This window comes from Peromyscus californicus, unplaced genomic scaffold (assembly GCF_007827085.1).
Source record: "Peromyscus californicus insignis strain IS unplaced genomic scaffold, ASM782708v3 Scaffold_3__1_contigs__length_106647218, whole genome shotgun sequence".
Lineage (NCBI taxonomy): Eukaryota > Metazoa > Chordata > Mammalia > Rodentia > Cricetidae > Peromyscus > Peromyscus californicus.
Genome location: NW_026294551.1, coordinates 88,176,481 through 88,196,791, shown reverse-complemented (window position 1 = coordinate 88,196,791; position 20,311 = coordinate 88,176,481). Strand labels below are relative to the sequence as shown.

At 45.7% G+C, this 20,311-nt stretch overlaps 1 protein-coding gene across 8 annotated transcripts in view; it reads right to left on the bottom strand.

Moving 5' to 3' along the window:
* Positions 1-20,311, bottom strand: part of Ift140 (intraflagellar transport 140) — an 88,909-nt gene that overhangs the window by 62,694 nt on the left and 5,904 nt on the right. For all 8 annotated transcript variants that reach the window (XM_052758674.1, XM_052758673.1, XM_052758672.1 and 5 more), the window contains 9 exons: positions 13,813-13,934; positions 13,537-13,679; positions 10,660-10,835; positions 7,969-8,060; positions 7,195-7,301; positions 6,434-6,579; positions 4,113-4,316; positions 3,691-3,763; positions 938-1,029 (listed from right to left, as the gene is read on the bottom strand). In XM_052758674.1, coding sequence (XP_052614634.1) covers positions 938-1,029; positions 3,691-3,763; positions 4,113-4,316; positions 6,434-6,579; positions 7,195-7,301; positions 7,969-8,060; positions 10,660-10,835; positions 13,537-13,679; positions 13,813-13,934 — 1,155 coding nt within the window. The remainder of the gene's footprint in view (positions 1-937; positions 1,030-3,690; positions 3,764-4,112; positions 4,317-6,433; positions 6,580-7,194; positions 7,302-7,968; positions 8,061-10,659; positions 10,836-13,536; positions 13,680-13,812; positions 13,935-20,311) is intronic.

The window sequence follows — 20,311 nt, the reverse complement described above, 5'->3', positions numbered from 1 at the left end:
TGTGTATGTATGTTTTTAATCACATGTAAGTCTGCATACTACAAACATGCCTGGTACCCTTGGAGCTCAGAAGAGAGTATCAGATGCTCTGGAACTGGAACTGGGGATGGCTGTAAGCCACCATGTGGGTGCTAGGAATAGAACTCAGCCATCCGTAAGACTAAGTTCTTTTAGCTGCTGAGCCATCTTTCCAGCTTCTGAAAGTGTTTTTATCAGACATGAACAGAAGATACAGCTACAGAGAGATGCCATGTGAAGAACAGAGCACAGGAAAACCTCTGTAAGCCAAGGGCACCAGGGACTGACAGCACCACTGGCTCCTAGGAACTAAGAGAGGCGGGAACAGATCCCCGGGTAAAGCTTTCTGAACCAGCTTGCCCCGACCAATCTAGATTCAGGACTTGATTTCCAGAACTGTAAGAGAATAAATTTCTGTTGCCTTGAGCCAGTGGTTTGTGAGAATTCGTTGTAGTGGCCATAGCAAGTTGGTTTCATGTCAGTCCTGGGTTCCAGCACGTCACAGTGGGATGCAGACAGGGAAGATAACGTGACAGAGATGCTGTGCCAGAGGCCTGTCACCGTGCGAGGCCAGCACTGCCCCCATCTTGGCCTCACCCTCACTCACATTTAGGGGATGGCTCATCCAGAACCATCATCTAAGTTGATAGTACAAAGCCTTCAGAAGGTTTTTAAACCAACAAGCATTTCCTCCCGTTTTATAGCCCAGCATAGTCAAAGTCCAGGGAAATGAACTTTCCCCCTGAGAAACGCTCTAACCCTGCCTCTCTGTTTCAGAGGTCACAGCATGGATGGAGAGGCTACACCAGAACCCATTTCCAGTGAGCCACCTGATTGGAAAATAGGACTTGGGACCAGGAGACAGCGTTTTCAACTTCCCTGGACCTTTACCATCCCAGTCACCATCCTCGCTCCTCACCTGCCAGGTCCGCACTTGGATTCGGTTTGGCTCCACTGTATAAACGTTTTCCTCATGCATTGCCAACACTGACGTTTCACACAGGAATGTCCCTGGAATGAAAGATGAACATCAGAACAGCATCAGCGTGGTACAAGTGCCTTGTGTGGAATCCCTAGTCAGCTTGGTCCTCATGGTAGCTCCACGAGAATATCTTAGCTCCATGAATCTTGTAGATGAGCAGAACAAGATTCCAGAATAAAAAAGGAAAACAAAAACAAAACAAAACAGAAAAATAGCACAAACACTAAAAATATAAAACTAAGAAACATGAAAACACAATAAAAAAGGAGACACAAAGGAACATCTGCTCTGAACACAGGGAGTGATAGAGGTTCCTGGGGCCCCGGGCCTGAACTGAGGGATTCGACATGCCCACCCACCCTGCTCACTAGCCTTACCTACCCTCCCCCTGGTTGAAGGTGCCCCCGGCAGCACATCTAGAGCAGCATGACTGACTAAGCACCTGTCCATGTCATGAGGAACTTTGGAGGCTCCGTGCCCTGCCAAAGGTGCTGAAGAGCATATTAGTCAAGGACGTGACAACATATTTGAAACGGAAGACGTCTCAGCACCTGCTGTCCTAGTCATTATTGAGATAAGAGTGCTCATCCTTGATTCTTGGGACTCACAGGGAAGAGGAGTGGTGGTGTGTGAGTTACTGTACAGTACAAGCAATATGACAATTTTACCTATCAGAGAACTTCAGACTACAATGTGGAATGCACAGAGGTTCTTGTGCTCATAGATAAGCACTAGGGGACCCAAGCACATTAAACATACAGGGTTGTCTCTGCATACAGAGGTGCAGAGGGTAAGATCAAGGGGAAAGATATATAACTAACTTGTCTTCCACCCACAAGGCTGGGAGCAGTGGGGAGGTCCACAGAGTTTTCCTAGTGAAATCTGCACTTGCTTTATGCAACAGGGATGCATAAGGGGATGACTTGACCATGTGCATGGTTACCAGGTGTGTGGAAGGGTCTGCACTGGGGCTGTGCGGTGTACTTTGATCTAGCAAGGGGGAGGTCTTTTGCCCCGCCCCTTGGCATTGTTATAAAAAGTCCTTTTGTAGAGACAGAAGGGGCTGTTGGGTATTGACTTAGGTCCTCCTGAAGCTACCCTGTGTTTCTGTCTCATCTCTGCTATCTTTCTATCTACAAATTCCTTACTCCTCTCTCCTCCTCATAGGAACCCTGTAAAAGGTGGGAGCTGGCCTCCCACAGAGCAGATATGGTTAATAGCCTGGTGACCTCTGCACTATCTGTGTAGCCTAGACCATACTGGATCTTCCCCACTTATTGTGAGCTTGTCAATCTAGAGAACATATCTTTATGGAAAAGAATAGAACATATCTTTATGGAAGAGGTCACATATATTTTATAAACAGTTTCTTTTCTTTGGTTTTTTGAGACAGGGTTTCTCTGTGTAGCCTTTGCTGCCCTGGAACTCAAGCTATACACCAGGCTGGCCTCGAACTGACAGAGATCTGCCAGTCTCTGCCTCTTGAGTGTTGTAGTTTCAATGTAGTCATGTCTTAAGCTTTATTGTGCACTTGGCAGTGAGTTAATTATAACCAGAAAATTTCTCATGAAATTGTGCTATGTTTAAATATGCCTAAAATAAACTACTTGAGGTCAGATTCTCGAAGTCTGAACCAACACCTGCCAGAGTCGTGCTGACCTGAACGACCTTCTTATCTCCTGTATATTGTTACTCTGCTGGTGGCATAAAGTGTTAAGGGAGATAAAAAGGGAGTGGAAAAGAAATGAGGAAGTGAAGTGATGACCAGTGGACAGCAGCATGGTCAGCTTCCTAAGAGTTAAGAGGTCTCAGAGGTAGAGAGGGTAAGGTCAAGAAGGCTTTACAGGCAAGTTAGAGGAGAAGAGAGTCACATCCCAAAGGCTCAGGAATTCAGGAGGCTGTAAGACAGTGCCAGAAGGTCTGTGCTCTGAATCTCAAAGTTTGTCAAGACTACTATATAGGACACTAGATGCTAAAGCCTCAGAGGGGAGGTTATTCTGGACTGTCCAGAGAGGCTCAAAACATAGTTACAGGTGTCCTTGTGAGGAGGGATTGATAACAGGGTCAATGTGGCAACACAACCAAAGATGAGCTCTGTGACCATAAACCAAAGACTGCAGTAGCCAGAAGCTAGAAGAATCAAAGAATGGACTTTCCCCTTGAGGATCAAGGGGATATGGCCCTGTTTGCTAGATTTTGTTTTTCTGGCCTTTGAAACCATAGAGAATAAATTCCTGTGATTTTAAACCATCATGGTGCTATAGCAGCACTATGAAACTCATATATGTGTGTGGAAGGCAGAGGTAGCCAAATTAAACAGAGAAAGCTGGAGAAATTGGTGTAATGCAGAGCTCAGCTTTGAGACTGATTGATCATGTGAAGATTCACCTGTGGCTCATAGCTATGGCTGGCTTACAGTCATTTTACAGGACACTGTGCAATAGCTCCCTTCCTTAGAAGGAACCAAATTGCTTATGCTCCTGCAGCCTTGTTAGCAGTTCTGCAGCCCAGGAGGATTTGCTGGTGCAGAGCCTCATTATACTGCTGAAATACCTTGACCACTTCACAGGATGCAGTCCAGGAAGCCCTGGCTCTAGGAATTCAGGCACAGGAATGAGAGCTGGCGTGAGGATCTTGCTAGCTCTGTGCTAACCCCCCTACTCTGCATCAGAAGGTGAAGCAATTCTAACCTGCATTCCTTAAGGTAGATCCTGAAGGTTCAAAGACTGCCACCTGTTTTCCATTCCAGACAGCCACAGCATCCTAAAATGAACATGGATGTCCAAAAGCAGAGATAAGGAAGAGTAAAGTGCAGACCACAGACCCACTACATGTTCCCGAAGCCTGCCCTCTTCCTTCATCACTGAGTGTTGCCATGCCATCAGCCCAGCTTCAGCTCACCGAGTGGTCCATGGATGCACGTTAGACCTAAAATGCCTGTGGGTTTTTAGTATTTTTTTTTCTAAGTATGACACACATGGACATCCAGGATGGCTTAAGCTGTCATCAAGTCCCCTTGCTGTCCTGAATTACCCTAATGACCCAGCAGTCAGTTCTTTTGGCTACATTCAAGACCCTTGTCTAATACCCACAGCCCACTCTTGGTAGTCACCTTGGTAGCGAACACTCCAGTGATGTGCATGTCAGTATGCAGACTGTGTGTGCTCCCCGTGGACAGGAAAGACACATTGACTAAGCTTGGGGAGATCTGCACAGCAGCTACTTGCTGGTGAAAGTGCGATGACATGGCTTGCTCACTCAGGATGGACACAGAGTTGACGCTGCTCACTGCCAGAAGGTTCTTCCTGGAGCCCCACTTCAGTACCATGTGGGGAGAATCAAATGCATAAACAGGAGAGACCGTCAGGAAGTATATAAACACTCCCGATGAGAGTCTATAAGCTGCTTCTTGTTATTTAAAATACTGATCGACTTGAGCTATGAACTGGCAGGCAGACACCTGTGTGGCTGTTCTACCCAGGGTCTGCTCTAACTGCAGGGCATCTGCTAGGAATTTGCCATTCTGATTATGACATATTCATATTTCTTATTTTATATGAATTTATAGGTAAATTATATCATTAAATTATCCAGCTTTCTTTTGCTGTGAGAAAGAAATGTTAGTTTCCTAGCTTTAAGTCAACGCGAAATGCCCAGTTCTCACAACTAATTAAGAGCCATGTAAAAGATCAGAATATAGGGGTTGGGGATTTAGCTCAGTGGTAGAGCGCTTGCCTAGCAAGCACAAGGCCCTGGGTTCAGTCCTGAGCTCTGAAAAAAAAGACAAAAAAAAGATCAGAATATAGCCCAAAAGGAGGTATCAGAAGTAGCTGTGAGATGATCCAGATGATGCTGGACTCAGTCAAGACTTCAAAGAGGCTGTAATAAATATGGTCATTATCATAAGCATCCTACTGCAATACTAGAAGGTATGATGATTCTGTCTCATCAGACACAGTGTTAACAAGTGACAAATTAAACACAAAATACTCCCAAGAAATGAAGCCAATGTCTATACAAAAACCTGCACACCCGTTAACAGCAGCTTCATTTATAACCGCTCCAAAGCTGAATCAGCCCAAATGCCCATCAGCAGAAAACTGTGGTCTACCCATGCAACAGGGACGTCAGCCATAAAACGGGAGCACTGATACCCGCTGTGACATGAGATGTCAGGGGACAAAAGCACAAAGACTGGGTTTTATATGCTTCTATTTGTTTAGTTTTTATTCTTTCTTTTTTTTACTAAATTTATTTATTTTACATCCCGACAGAAGTTTCCCACCCCTCCTCTCCTCTGCCCTCTCCACCTCAATCCACACTCCTCCAGGAGACAAGGTTTTAAAGACAGGGCTCTCTTCACAGCACCTGCTGTCTTGAACTCTCAGAGACCCACCTGCCTCTGCCTCCTGAGTGCTGGGATTAAAGGTGTGCGCCACTATGCCTGGCTGGTTGCTTCTTTTTTTTATGAAATGTCCAGAGCAGACACATCCAGAGTTACAAAATGTATTACTGGCTGTGGAGGGCTGGGAAAAGGAGAAGTGGAGGAGGGTGTGCATCTCTTTTTAGAGCAACTAAAATGTTTTAAGGTTTGTTGTGAAGAAAAAAATATTGTGGTGAAGGCTGGCAAAACTCAGTGAATATACTAAAAACCACTGGATATGTAACTTGTATATTAATGAAGCTGTTTTAAACATATTTATATATGAATATATATAGGTAGAGACAGAGAACTTAGTATATAGATTGACAGATATTAATATACACCCACAATCCCTTATCTGCAATACTGAAACTCAAAAGATATTTCAAATCTATTCTCTTCTTTCTTCTTCCTCCTCCTCCTCCTTCTTTGGTTTTTTGAGACAGGGTTTCTGTGTGTAGCCCTGGCTGTCCTGGAACTCAGATCTGCCTCTGCCTCCCCTGAGTTCTGGGATTAAAGGTGTGCACCACCACTGCCCGGTTCTCTTTTCATTTCTTAAAAGACAGGCTCTCTCATTATGTTGCCCAGGCTTTCCTCAAACTTGTGAGTTCACTGACTGTCCTGCCTCAGCCTTCCAAGTAGCTGGGACTATAGGCATGCATCACCATACCTGACAAATACTTTCCCTCCCCACCACCCCCAGACAGAGTTTTCTCTGGGTAGACCAGGCTGGCCTCAAACTCAGAGATCTGCCTGCCTCTGCCTCACAAATGTTGGGATTAAAGGCGTGTGCTACCACCCCCATACAACTCCGGCTGGCCTCATGCCTCAGGTTCCTAAGTATTGGGATTACACATCTATATAATTTCTTTTTAGTATTATTTTTCTGGTGCTAAATTGAATAACTGATTAAAAAAGGATTAATTTTTTTTAAACAAGTTAATTATGTTCTCTGTTTGGTACAGCAGACAATGAGTGCACCAAATGTGCTACAGAGCTGTATACTGTACCTTTATTTGTGTGATGTTTCCTTCAAGCTCAGTCGGTGTTTGAAGGGCCCACATGTCCCTGCCCTCCACCCCTCTGCCATTTGGGGAATTCGGCATTTTTTTCCACAAGGCTACTCGTCCTTTATTGGTCCCAGCAGCCAGGAGACCTACAGGTAAAAGCAAAGCACAGGTTACTTGTTGAAAAAGACTTGAAAGATGCTGGGGATGCTGTTTTTTGTTTCCATCTGCCTTACTCAGGCTGCTAATCCAGTGCTGCACCAGTGCTGAACACTCAGCAGGGGCGAACTCAGTGACACTCCGACTCTTCTCCTACTTCCTGTCTTGGTATTTGCACACTCATGCATTTGTATACTTTCCCTAGTGCACAAACACTTAGCCATACCACCCAAGGTCCAGGCATCGATGTATGTAATGCCAGTGTTACTGTTTTGGTCAAACCTTTTAAACACTGTGTGAAATAAGGCTTTACTGCCACTTGTTCATCTTTGACTGACTGATCATAACAACTTAGTTACTTTCTTTAAAGACAGTACCTCACTATGTAGCCTTGGCTGGCCTGGAACTCACAATATAGACCAGGTTGGCCTTGAACTCACAGAGATCCACCTGCCTCTGCCTTCCGAGTACTGGGATTAAAGGTCTGTGCCACTGTACCCAGCTTCCATTTTTGAATAGGCTCTAAGTCTCACTGTAACTTTTCTTCCCTGACACAATGCTTAAAGTTTTCTCTATTCTTTTCATGTCAGGTCAAGAAACCTCACCTTTGGCTTTACAGAAACAAGCACAGTTTATGCTCTCTCCTTTTTCGAAGCCAAACTTCTCCTGTGGGCTCAGGATGTAATTCTCTCCTCGTTCTAAGTCCCAGAATCTGCAACAGACAGAGGAAAGCCCCGTGAAGGGTTGCATTAGTGTCCTCCTCTGACCTGAGGGCTGTATCCAGCTTGGGAAGAAAACTCAGAGCTGTGCCCTAGACTCCTACTACAATAAAGAAACCTGATGTTATACTGTTTACAATTAACAAGGGTGGCTAGTAAAGGATAGTTTACATGTGGCAGAGAGGAAGAAGAGAACACAGGAATCCCAGCTACACACAGTAACAGTGAACATTATGTGGCCAAAAAGATACCAAAATGCCTGTTTCTATTTATGCCAAACTTAAGAAACTATGCAGAACTAGGTTTGGCAGTGTGTATCTATAGTCCTAGTTACTTGAGAGGCTGAGGCAGGAGCATTGTTTGAGCCCAGAAGCTGGACACCAGTATAAACAGTAGCATCAAGACCCTGTATCAAAAACAAATTTCTCCCAAACCAGGGAAAGTGATTCCAAGGGCAGATGTGATATAGTCATGCTGCCTGAAGGCATGGGGGAAAGCAGGAAGAATAGTTAGAGAAGGGGCCTGGGGCCTCCACTGTTTAGTTTCATAGACCTGTCTAATATGTGAAAGTTCATCCAAGGTGCATTATCCCTGGGTATATTAAAGAGTCTGTTCCAGACAGGATTTTCCAGGGATCTGCACAGGAAGACAAGCTCTCACCTGAGCACTGGTTCTCCGATGGCTGTGACAAGAAGGCTACCCTCTATCAAAGTGATATCTGCCCGGCGGCCTGGTTTCCCACTCAACTTTACCTGTATGGGGAAAAAGGCAACTTGAAAGAAGCACAAGGCTCTTGCTGAGATGCCTGATGAAACTATGTTAGCCTGGCATCTGGTCTTCAGTGACATCACTGAGACTCACCAAGGGGTCACAACACAAGGCAAATGGGGGAAATGGAGAGTTGGCCTTATATTTAAGGGGTTGGGCTGGAGGGATGACTCAGTTTAAGAGCACTTGCTGCTCTTCCAGAGGACCAGGGTTTGATTCCCAGTACTCACATGGCTGTTCACCACTGTTTGTAACTCCAGTCTCAAGGGATCCAACAACCTCTTTTGGCCTCAGTGGGCACTAGGCACACTCAGAGTACACAGACATGTGTGCAAGCAAAACACATACACATAAAATAAAATAAAAATTCTAAAAAAATTAGGAAAAAGATGTATGGGCTGAAGCAAACAGCAACTTACACATGAAGAGATGTCTGACCTAGTGCATGGTGGGCATTTCTATACTGAATACTAAACACTCCTTGCTCTGTCATGACTATACTTTAGGGACGGTCTCCCATCCCCAGTTTGTGCAGAAAACAGACTTTCCCAGAGTCCAACAACCAGGACAGAGCTAGTCAGGTACCTGAAGCAAGGTGCTATGAGCTGTCTCCTCCCCAACCCGTTCATATGTTGAAGCACCAACTACCTAGGTGATGATACGGACACAAAGGGCCTTCAGCAGGTAATTAAGGGAGGATGCTGGAGTCTGGCCCCAAGAACAGATGGAGCAGAGAGTGCATGCTCTCATTTTCCCTCAAGCTCATCTGTTCTCTTCCTCCACCTCTCCAGACTCCATGGAAGGACACAGGGAGGCCATTCTATGTAATCCAGAAATCGATCCCTCAGCAAGAACTGAACTGGCTGTAGCCTATTTGGACTTCCTGATTCCAGAACTGTGAGTGAAATGTCTGTTGTTAAACTATCTAGTGAGTGGTTATTTGTGAAGTTGGCTCAAGCTGACTAAGACACTTTGCCCATGACATTCCAGGACTATTCACAACTGCTGTTATAGGACACAATGAACTCTCCAACCTAGAGGAGTATCATTAGGGAAAGCTCAGCATTCTCTACGGTTCATGGATTCTTATAAATCGGGACCAGCTGGGCATTCTGGCTCACCCCTATAATCCCAGAATTAAAGAGACTAAGGCAGGACGATCAGAAGTTCAAGGACAGTCTTGGCTATATAGCAAGTTCCAGGCCAAGGTGGAAACATGAGACCTTGTCTCAAAGAAACAAAAAATATGCTGGGGGCGGTGGTGCATGCCTTTAATGCCAGCACTCAGGAGGCAGAGGCAGGCAGAGCTCTGTGAGTTTGAGGCCAGCCTGGTCTACAGAGTGAGATCCAGGACAGCCAGGGCTACACAGAGGAACCCTATCTCGAAAAACCAAAAAACAAACAAACAAACAAACAAACAAAAGCCCCCAAACCAAAAGAAAACTGATAAAAAAGGGTTGGAGAGATGGCTCAATATTTAAGAGCACTGACTGCTCTTCCAAAGGACTTGGGTTCAACTGCCCGGACCCACATGATGGCCCACTCCAGTTTCACGGGATCCAACACCCTCTTCTGGCCTCCATGGGCACCAAGCATCTTTTGGTATAGAGACATACATGCAAGCAAAACACCTACACATACTTAAAAAAAAAAAGAAAGAAAGAAAAGAGGAGCAAAAGATGAATAGGGGCAGCAAGCAACAGGGCTCTTAAATGAACTGTACAGGGTGTACAAGTGACCTTTATCTAGGAGCATGTGGCAACGGACGCCTTTCCTGTGGGCCTCTTTTTTTTTTTTTTTCAAAGATTTATTTATTATGTATACAATGCTCTGTCTGCATGTACCCCTGCCCTCCAGAAGAGGGCACCAGATCTCATTACAGATGGTTGAGAGCCACCATGTGGTTGCCGGGAATTGAACTCAGTACCACAGGAAGAACAGCCAGTGCTCTTAACCTCTGAGCCATCTCTCCAGCCCTCCAGTGGGCCTCTTAAACGTGCAGAGGGTCTCAGGGCTACAACACAGCTGTCTTTCATGGACATCCTGGCATCTTAACATTACAGTTCAGCCAAGGTAACTAACATTTGTTCACTGCATAAAACAAAGTAAACACCTATGGTGGCAAACAGCAGATGTGAAAGAATATGGTACAGAACTGCCACTGTAATAGACACCGGGCAATGCCACCCCCAGCTCTGGGACAGTAAGTGAGCCTCCTTAGAGCACTTTCATATAGCTGCAAAGTGGGGACAATGTCTCCTGTTCTATCCAACTCTGTGTGGAAGTCCAATGGGATGCTGAAGGGGAATTCTCTAATTGAGAAGGGCACAGACTAGAAGCCTAGGTAACCCTGATCTTACCCACACCTGTTCAGAGATACTGGAAAATCTTTCATGTTCCTCACTTATACTCAATAGCCCAGAGTAAGAAGTGACACTGAACAGCTAGGCTAGCTGCTCTTCTAAGCAAGGACAGCTCTTCAGTCTTGCTAACCAAGATAGAAAAGACAGTCAAAACAGGCAAGACTCCCAGGTCCTTAGCACAATCCAGTAGGCCGGCTAGTCCAGCACTGCTTTCACCTACCTTCATCACTTCTTCAGCTTCCCCCTCAGGAGTCACCACATACAAAGACAGCAAGAGGTTCTGGGTAACCACAACCAGTGCTTCTCTCTTCTCAATGTAGAACAGCATCTGGACGGAGCTATCTGTGGACGCCACCTGGGCAGTCTTGCCTTTTTCATCCACATAGTGCACTGTCCCTGGGGAAAGAGGTGGCTCCTGGCTCATTGGTCTTTTTTTTTTTTTCCCCCCCAAGACAGGGTTTCTCTGTGTAGCTTTGGTGCCTGTCCTGGATCTCGCTCTGTAGACCAGGCTGGCCTCGAACTCACAGAGATCCACCTGCCTCTGCCACCTAAGTGCTGGGATTAAAGGTGTGTGCCACCGCTACCCGGCATGCTCATCAGTCTTTCCATGGTACCCATGAGCAACAGTTTCTATCTACTTAGGGATGCTCTGATAAAAGGTCTATCATCTTTATAAGAACTTAAGACATTTGCCACAATGTTTCTCAGGCTACCATCTCTGGTATGATCTCTGCTTTACTGGCCAGGATAGCTGTCTCTAGATTCTTTCCCCACTACTCTCCTGGATGACATAATTAGTATCCAGCCCATCTGAGTCTGTAGCCTTCTATCTAACTGTTCCATCATCTGTGTTCACTATCTTTAGGTGTATTTTTTCATTTTGTTTTTATTTATTTATCTTTATTTTATGTGTATGGCTGTTTTGCTGGCATATATGTATGTGTACCACAGGCATGCAGTGCCCAGAGAGGCCGTCAGATTCCCCTGGGACTGGAGTTCTAAATGGGTGTGAGCTACCATGTGGGTTCTGGGAGTTGAACTGGAGTCCTCTGGAAGAGCAGCCGGAATTCTCAATCACTGAGCCATTTCTCCAGCCTTTAGGGGTATTTGTACCCTCCCTATCCTGAGACCCTAAACGATGACTCTTCTCTCGGCCCTCAGGTCTCATGTCATTGGCTGTATCATTGCCATCCAGCCTGGCTCTCTCTCACCTTCCCTCTTTTGTCCTCCCCAGCTCCTTAGCATCTGAACTTCAGGAGGCAGTGGTACTACAGCATCTCTTCTCCCCACACAGACTCCTCTTCCTGCCCTGCCCTGAACAACCGCTTCAACACTGGCCAGCACCATCTGCTCTGCCTCCTTGGTTTCTTCTTAGGTGTCTGAGTGATCAGTGAGTTCCAGGGATTCTTTGGCTCATTCCTGAAGTTCTTCAAGAGCCTCCACAAGGACCTTCTTGTCCTCTGGTCTCATCTTATTCTCCATGGATAACTTGAGTTCTCATTAAATGGAAAGTTCGAAGTCATCTAAGTTAATTTTAACCATTTTAGTATTTAATAAGCAGAGATCATGGAGCAGGGTCATGAGACAACAGGACAGTAGACACTAATATAATCCCCATCTTCCACAGAGGGAAATTAAAGCACATCTTGGGGGCTAGGCAGCGATCTAGATCTAGATCCTCCATAACTCTGTATACAGCCTCTTGCAGGCTGCCAGCATCACTCCTTCCCCTCAGCTCTCCTTCCTATACCTCCCCCTGCCCCTTGGTGACGCACCCGCTTGGGTATTCCCTCCGGGACTTCCTCAACTGTCCCTCTCCACTGGCTCTATCTCTTTGTCCTCTAAAATGAAAGGTCTCTCCTATCCAGAAATTATAAACCTGTGATCTTTTCCAACATCAGCAGCCTCCCTTCTCAAACCCAGCCACCTCCTGTGGCTCTCATTTCTTGGGCTCGGCCAGGTACCACACCTGACTATCACGGTTTCTCATTAGCTTCAGAATGTATTTGTTCAGTCCTGGCAGTAAAGTGTGTCTCCTGCTTTTCCTGAGAACAAGTGATGTTAAAATCAACTGACAGCATGGTGGTATAGCTATAATCTCAGCACTCAGGAAGCTGAGGTAGGAGGGTTCCAAGAGTTGAAGATCAGACTAGGCAAAAACAAAACCGCAAAATAGGTAAACATATAATCAACAGGTGCTTAATAGTAGCCTCTGTGAGGGAGGGCTAGCTGCAGGTTACAAGGGCAAACTGTCATTGTCCTGCTTATGCTTCATTCTCAAGAACCTGAAACACATCTAGCATACAGCAAGTACTTGATAATTATGCAGACTGAATAACAGGGGAAGCACGGGAGGCAGAACTCTGTGAGTTCAAGGTCAGCCTGATCTACAGAGTGAGTTTCAGGATAGCCAAGGCTACACAGAGAAACCCTGTCTCAAAGAAAAAAAGAAATAAACAAACAAACAAAACCAAAACCCTCCATGAGGGCAGGCTTGGTGGCACACACCTTTAATCCCAGCACTTTGGAGGCAGAGGCAAGTCTACATAGTCTGGTCTACATAGCATGTTCTAGGCCTGCCAGGGGTATGCAGTAAGACCTTGTCTCAAAAACAAACAAACAAACAAAAAAACAAAAACCAACAACAAAACCCCAAACAAACCCCTAAACGAAAACAATACCAATGAAAAAAATTAATCAACCCATCAACCAGACAAAAATCCTAAAAGTGTCTTGATGAGCTGGGCATAGATAATGGTGTATGCCTATAGTCCCAATATTTAGGAGACTGTGGCAGAAGGAAGATCATGAATTTGAGGCAAGCCTAGGCTACATAGTGAGACCCTATCTCAAAACAAAACAAAAAAATAAACAATAACAAAACTTCTTGAGGAAAACGCTCCAAAACAAATTAAGATGGCCTGTCCTCATTTCTTCGAGAGCAAGCACAGCGCCATCTAAGCAGGAGGACATCTTCAGGGAGCCCAGCATCCAAAGAGATGTGTCCTGTAGCCTGTCTTCATTTCACACAGAAGCACTACTGTCAGCCTAAAGTAAAATCTCTTTGGTTCCCACAATTACATCCCAAGTTGCTCACCATCCATCAGACTGACAAAGAAAGACAGCCCCTCTTGAGACCCCGTCTTCAGGAAACTTCCAAAGCTGCTTTTTCTCCAGTTAAACATGTCCAGGGCTTTCTCATCACCACTTACTGCTGCCTTTGCCAACTGAACCAGATTCCTGAGAGTAAAGGACACAGCAGTCAAAACTTCTAGAATGACTTGGGGCTGGGTCCATCTGGGTCAGGAGCCATACAGCCCACCCCCAGGATGAAGGGAGAGACAAGCCAGACCCAGTGGGGCTTCATACTTACTCTCCAGGCGGGGGGAGCCGGAAGATGCAATGGGTGAGTGGCTTCCCGTATTCGTGTTTCAGGAGTGGAGTCCCCTGTACTCGGCCCCGCTGGTCCAGTCTCCACAAGAGCAGGACTCCAAGCTGCAGGGGGCCAACAACGTGTATAAGGACACATTCTTACAGGACCACTGATTGGAGGTAAACAATAAATGGAGAGGCACAACATTGGCGATTCCTTGTTAAAAAACATTACTGTACTACATGTGCACCATGGAAATGCCATACTATTCAAAAGTATTTCTAGAACCACAACTCTCCTCTGTGGCCCCTCCTCTTCCTCAGTCCTAGAGAGAGCAGCTGTCATGCGCTTAGAATGAACTGCTAACTTTAGAACAGATTTTGGTTTACAGTACAGAGCTCCTATAGATGACTCCAGTTTCCCTACTACTGTATTGTATGGTACATTTCTTAGAGTTAATGAGCTAGGGCTTGGGATACAGGTCAGCAGTAGAGTGCTTTCTTATTCTTAGTACACAAGCTCTGAATTCAGTCTCTAGCACTTCTGGGCGGGGGGGGGGGGGGGGGGTAGGAGAGGAAACACTTGCCTGGAAATTAATGAGCTAATATTTTTATCACTACCAACTGAGTCCACACTACTTTATTCAGAGTTCTTCAGCTTCCCTTACTATCCCTTTTCTGTCCCAGGAGCCTAACAGGATTCCACATGACATTAGCTGTCCTATCTTCTTAGGCTCCTGTGGGCAGTGATTTCCTCAACATTCCATTTGCTTAGTACTAAGGTGCTGCTCAGGAGCAGTGTAGGGCACTGCTCCACTGGGATCTATCTGACGTTTTCCCCATAGCTGGATTGGGGTTATAGATCTGTTGGGGGAGGATCAGAGAAGCAGGTCCTACTACAAACACAACTCATCACTGTGATGTTGACCATGACACCTTGTAGAGGTAGCTTTTATACATTGTAAAGTGGCTCCTTTTCCTCCCTTTCTTTCTATGCTGTACTCCTGAGAAAGAAGGATGCAGTGTGCATTTCTCATTTAAGGGGTGGGAGTCAACATTATACTTCCTCAAGGACGAAGTAGCTACATAAATTATTTGGTATTCTTCAGCATAAGGAATTTGTTTCTTTCCCATTATTTGTTTACTGATAAGCATGTTTATATCAGCATGGACTCTTAAGTATGTATTTCCTGCTTTGGTTATAATCTACATGCTGTTAAACTCTGTTGCTCAGACTTTTCTAGCTCTGACCACTGGGGGCATTTCCAGTTGCCCTGAGGCCTTTTGATGTGACTCCCGGGAGTCCTGGTTCTTTCATTACAGGAAGCACTGAAAACTCAAGTCCAAACGCTTGGGAAACGCTGTGTTCAATCTGGAAGTCACCAGAAGCTCAGATCAATTACATCCTAAGTGCCAGAGAAGTCTAGACGTGGGAGGAAAAGACTCCATCACAACTGGTTGAACTGACTGGAGAATGTGAGTGGTGCGCTACATTCTAATAGCACACCCCTGAAAAGCTTGATTAAAGACTAGCTGGCCACATGTTGGGGTGTAGGTCTCCTTAACCTTCATACTGGCCTCTGCAAGAGATACTGGGAGAAGACAAATGGCCTGGCCTGTATGATGGCATTCTAGGCTCTTCTAGAGCAACAGGATTTCTAATACACATTCAGTGAGATCCCTGGAGATATTTCTTTCTGGGGATAGTCCCTTGCTCAGATGCTATTGACTGGTACACATGAGGTGCTGGGGTGAAGTGGCCTCTGGATTTGGGACAGAGAAGGGAAGGAAGGTCTTTCTTCCCGAAATGCTGGGCTTTTGCCCAGTGAATAGGACAGCCTGCTGGCCCCAGATTAAGTATATATTTTCTGCCTTCAGCTGGTCTCGGTTGCTTCCCTTGGTGAGCACAACAGGGGTGTTTGTGGAAGAGTGGAGAAGTTGCTGGGCTCAAGCCTGGTGAGCGGTTTGCTCACTCTTTATACCGATCTTCCTGCTTTAGCTCATAATTAAATTAGTTCCAGCACAACGTTAGATTTTCTGAGAAGGATTAAACATTTCTTTTCTTAAATGTTCTGACTCAAGGGACTTAGCTCACACCTGAGTTTCATTTTATGCCTGCATAATCTGTTTGGTTAGTTGTTTCTTGATTTTGTCAAGATGAGGATGATGAAATGTAATGATTCTGAATTATTCTATCTCACAGGAGACTGTCAGACTATTTCATAATATGAAGGTGGAAAGCTCATTAATGATATTCTGCTGTACTCATAGATTGGTGCCTAGCCCAAATGTCATCAGAGAGGCTTCACCCAGCAACTGATGAAACAGATGCAGAGACATACAGCCAAACAAGAGGCAGAGCTTGGGGAAATCCTGTGGGAGAGGGGGAGGAAGGATTGTAGAAGCCAGTGGGGTCAAGGGCACCACAAGAAAACCCACAGAACCAACTAACCTGGGTTCAGAGGGGCTCCTAGAGACTGAACCAACAACCAGGGAGCCTGCATGGGACTGACCTAGGCCCTCTGCATATGTTACAGCTGTGTAGCTTGGTCTTCTTGTGAGACTCTAACAGTGGGAGCAGGGGCTATCTCTGACTGTTGCCAGCTTTTGGGACCCATTCCTCCTACCAGTTTGCCTCATCCAGCCTTAATAGAAGAGGAGGTGCCTAGTCTCACTACAACTTGATATACCACGGCTGGCTGATATCCATGGGAGGCCCATTGTTTTCTGAAGAGAAACAGAGGAGGAGGAGTGGATGGGAGGCTGGGGGAGGGACTGGGAAGAGAGGAGGGAGGGGAAGCTTTGGTTGGGATGTAAAAATAAACAAACAAAAATTTTGAAAAAGGAAAAACCCAATAAAAAATGGGCAAATGAAACATTAGGTACAGAGAGAGCCCAAATTGGAGATCTCCGTCGGTCTCTTCCCTTGGAATTCGGAGGAACCCCTTGAAACAAGGAAAAGGGGGAGTCAGAATGGTCAAGGATACCACAAGAACATGGCCCACAGAATCAACTAAGCAGGGCTCACAGGGACACACAGAGACTGAAACCTCAATTGTGGAACCTGCGGAGGTGTACACTAGGTCCTCTGCAAATATATCATGGTTGTTAGCTTGGTGTTCTTGTAGAACTACTAACAGTGGGAGTGGGGGTGTCTCTGACTCTTTTAACTGTCCTTGGGACCCTTTTCCTTCTTCTGGATTGCCTTGCCTAACCCTGATATGAGGGTTTGTGCCCAGTCTTTCTGTATCTTACTATGCTGTGTTTAGTGGATATCCCTGGGAGGTCTGCTCGTTTCTGAAGGGAAATGGAGGAGGAGTGGATCTGGGGGAGCAGGGGTGGGTGAGAGGACTAGGAGGAGTGGAGGGAGGGAAACTGTGGTCTGGATGTATTGTATGAGAGAAGAATAAAAAAAAATAGAAATGATCCCTAGAAATGACACTCATCCTCAAGAGCTAGAGAAATAGACTTTACAGAACTACCAAGATGCTACACATTTATCTTTCAAGAAACTGCTTTTAGGGGATGGAAGATGGCTTAGTGGTTAAGAGCACTGATTGTTCTCCCAGAGGTCCTGAGTTCAATTCCAGCAACCACGTGGTGGCTCACAACCATCTATAATGAGAGCTGGTATTCTCTTCTGGCCTGCAGGAACATATGCAGGCAGAACACAGGAAGGTGTGAGCTAAGTCCCTTGAGTCAGAACACACAGGAAGACAGCTATAAAGGACGTTACTGCAACAAGTGGCAAACCTTTGGGGAGGCGTATGTGTGTGTTGTGTGCATGTGTGCATATGCATGTTCACATGGATGTGGGCACAAGTGTTATGTGTAGAGGCCTGAAGTTGATGTTGGATATCTTCCTCAGTTGTGCTTCAATTTATTTAATGAGGTAGGGTCTCTCATTAGCCAAAACTAGCTGGACTCAAAGCTTGCTGAGTCCAGCTAGTTTAGCTAACACTTGCTCGGCCTCCTGAGTGCTGGGATTACAGCAGATGACACACCTACCTGGCTTTTACATGCATTCTGATGATCCGAATTCTTTTGTTTACCCCCCAAGATAGGGTCTCTCTGTGTATCCCTGGTTGTCCTGGAACTCACTATATAGACCAGGCTGGCTTTGAACTCAGAGCTCTGCCTACCTCTGCTTTCTAAGTGCTGGAATTAAAGGTGTGCACCACCACTGTCAGGCAGCTGATGATCCAAATTCTGATCCTCATGTTTACATGGCAAAAACTTTATTTTCCCAGTCCAGATAAGAGAAATTTTAATATGCATTGCCTATAGGGTAACGGTACTGTATCAATGTTCAGTTTCCTGAATGTGACAGAAACTTAGTAGTGATGTGGGAGATGTCTGAAAGTTAGGTGCCAGGTGTACTTAGAAGTCAAGCATCACAGTATCTGTGAATTTGCAAATATGCAGGAAAAAAGTGCACACAGGAAGAGAAAAGGTAGACATGTTAGTGTCAACAACATGTAGGGTACGTGCTAAGGCTCCTCTGGCATCACGTGGACACTGGCCTTGATAGTCATAGAGTCCTTAGTGAGGGTGCTGCTAAGCTCTATGTAGGGAGAAGTCAATGAACTTGTGAGCTTTTTCTAGTGTCAAGTCCAGGAAAAAAATATATCCAAGGGCCACATAAATATGTGAACTATGAGACTACTGTGTAAACGAAGAGGTTACAGCCGAACTCTACCTGCAGTTTCAGGGGTTGCCCACTGGCACGTCTCACTCAAGCACACATATACGAGTGCTCTCACACCTTGTCGTGATGGCAGAGCACCTTTCCCAATCTTGTTGCAGTCTATTACTGACAGGCTTCCCACTGTACTATTTCTCTCTCGGCTACCCAAGACCTGAAGTTTAGGGGAGTGTGGTGGGTTGATTGAGAATGGCCCCCATAAGCTCCCATGTTTGAATGCTTAGTCACCAGGGAACGGAACTGTATTAAAAGGATTAGAAGGATTTGGACGTGTGGCCTTGTTGAAGAAGTAGGTTGCTGGGAGTGAGGTTTGAAGTTTCAAAATTCCATGCCAGGCCCAGTGTCTCTCTCTGCTTGCTGCCTGCAGGTCAGGAGGTAAAGCTCTTCTCAGCTACTGTGCAACATCATACCTGTCTGCTTCCTACCATGATAATCACTGGACTCTCCCTCTGAAACTGTAATCAAGCTCCCACTAATGTTTTATTTAATAAGAATTGCCTTGGTCATGGTGTCTCTTCCCAACAATAGGACACTGACTGTTATGGGAATTCTGTCATCGGGTCCCCTAGCCAATTGAAAGGAGCAGCTTGGCCCAGAGGATGGAGTTTTTATTAGAGGGTACATGACCCAAAAAAAATGCAGGGCGGTGAGATGACGCCTTCTTGGAAAGTGGACGAACTGGCAACAAGCCATGGAGCAAATGGCTGTGGCTTGGTTCAGATTCCCCATCCCCCATTAGAATGAAGAAGCAGTGGTATAAGTGGCGACATAGCAACTGGTCTCCAGGTTTGGATCGTTGTCCTATCTTGTAATTATTGTGCACAGATTTTGCCTATTAATAAAACGTAACTCATTCCGCTGACTTCCTTCTTTATCTGGCGCTCCACGGCTGCCTGTGCCTATCTGGCCCTAAGCCTAGCCCACAAGGTCAACCTGCTCCTGGGGGTGACCTGCTCGCGCCCCAAAACCGCACACCTGCCTTGTGCATTTTCGCTGTGCCCTGCTACTTCCCCAAGCCCAGCGCAGGCAAGCGCTAGAGTACAATCTAGTGCAGTGTACAGCTGTTCTTTCAAACCAGTTTTGTTCAGGGAACAAGAGCTGGAACAGAGCCTGTTGTAGCTGGGGCGTGCAGAGCCTGAGCTGCTGTGGCGCCGCACCTACTCCATCTTCTGGTCAAACATGGTCACTACATCTGACTACCTTTGTAAGATCCAGCCATCCAAGCATTGGCTATACTTGCTGGTCAAACATCATCACTGCATTTACAACAGTTCTCCGAGGATCTGAGCTGCAGTAAGACACTTGACAACTTTTAAACGGTAAACTATTAATAAAAGAAAATAAAAACGGGAAAAGACAATCTTAAAACCTTTCCCAGGTCAATGACTGGGAATATTAAAATGCAGGGCATGCCGGGCGGTGGTGGCGCACGCCTTTAATCCCAGCACTCGGGAGGCAGAGCCAGGCGGATCTCCGTGAGTTCGAGGCCAGCCTGGACTACCAAGTGAGTTCCAGGAAAGGCGCAAAGCTACACAGAGAAACCCTGTCTCGAAAAACCAAAAAAAAAAAAAAAAAAAAAAATGCAGGGCATTAAGACTGTGCTCACTGCTACTATGGACAGGATGCTAGAAAAACTAACTGAGTAGATAAACAACTTAGCTGGGATCAATACAACTTTGGTCATAATTGTTATTAGTCTGGCAATTCATATCTTATCCTTAAAAAAATGGTTTGATAATGGTGTCAGATATGAGAGATTGAAAAGATACAGGTGTTAGAACATGGTATGCAAGCC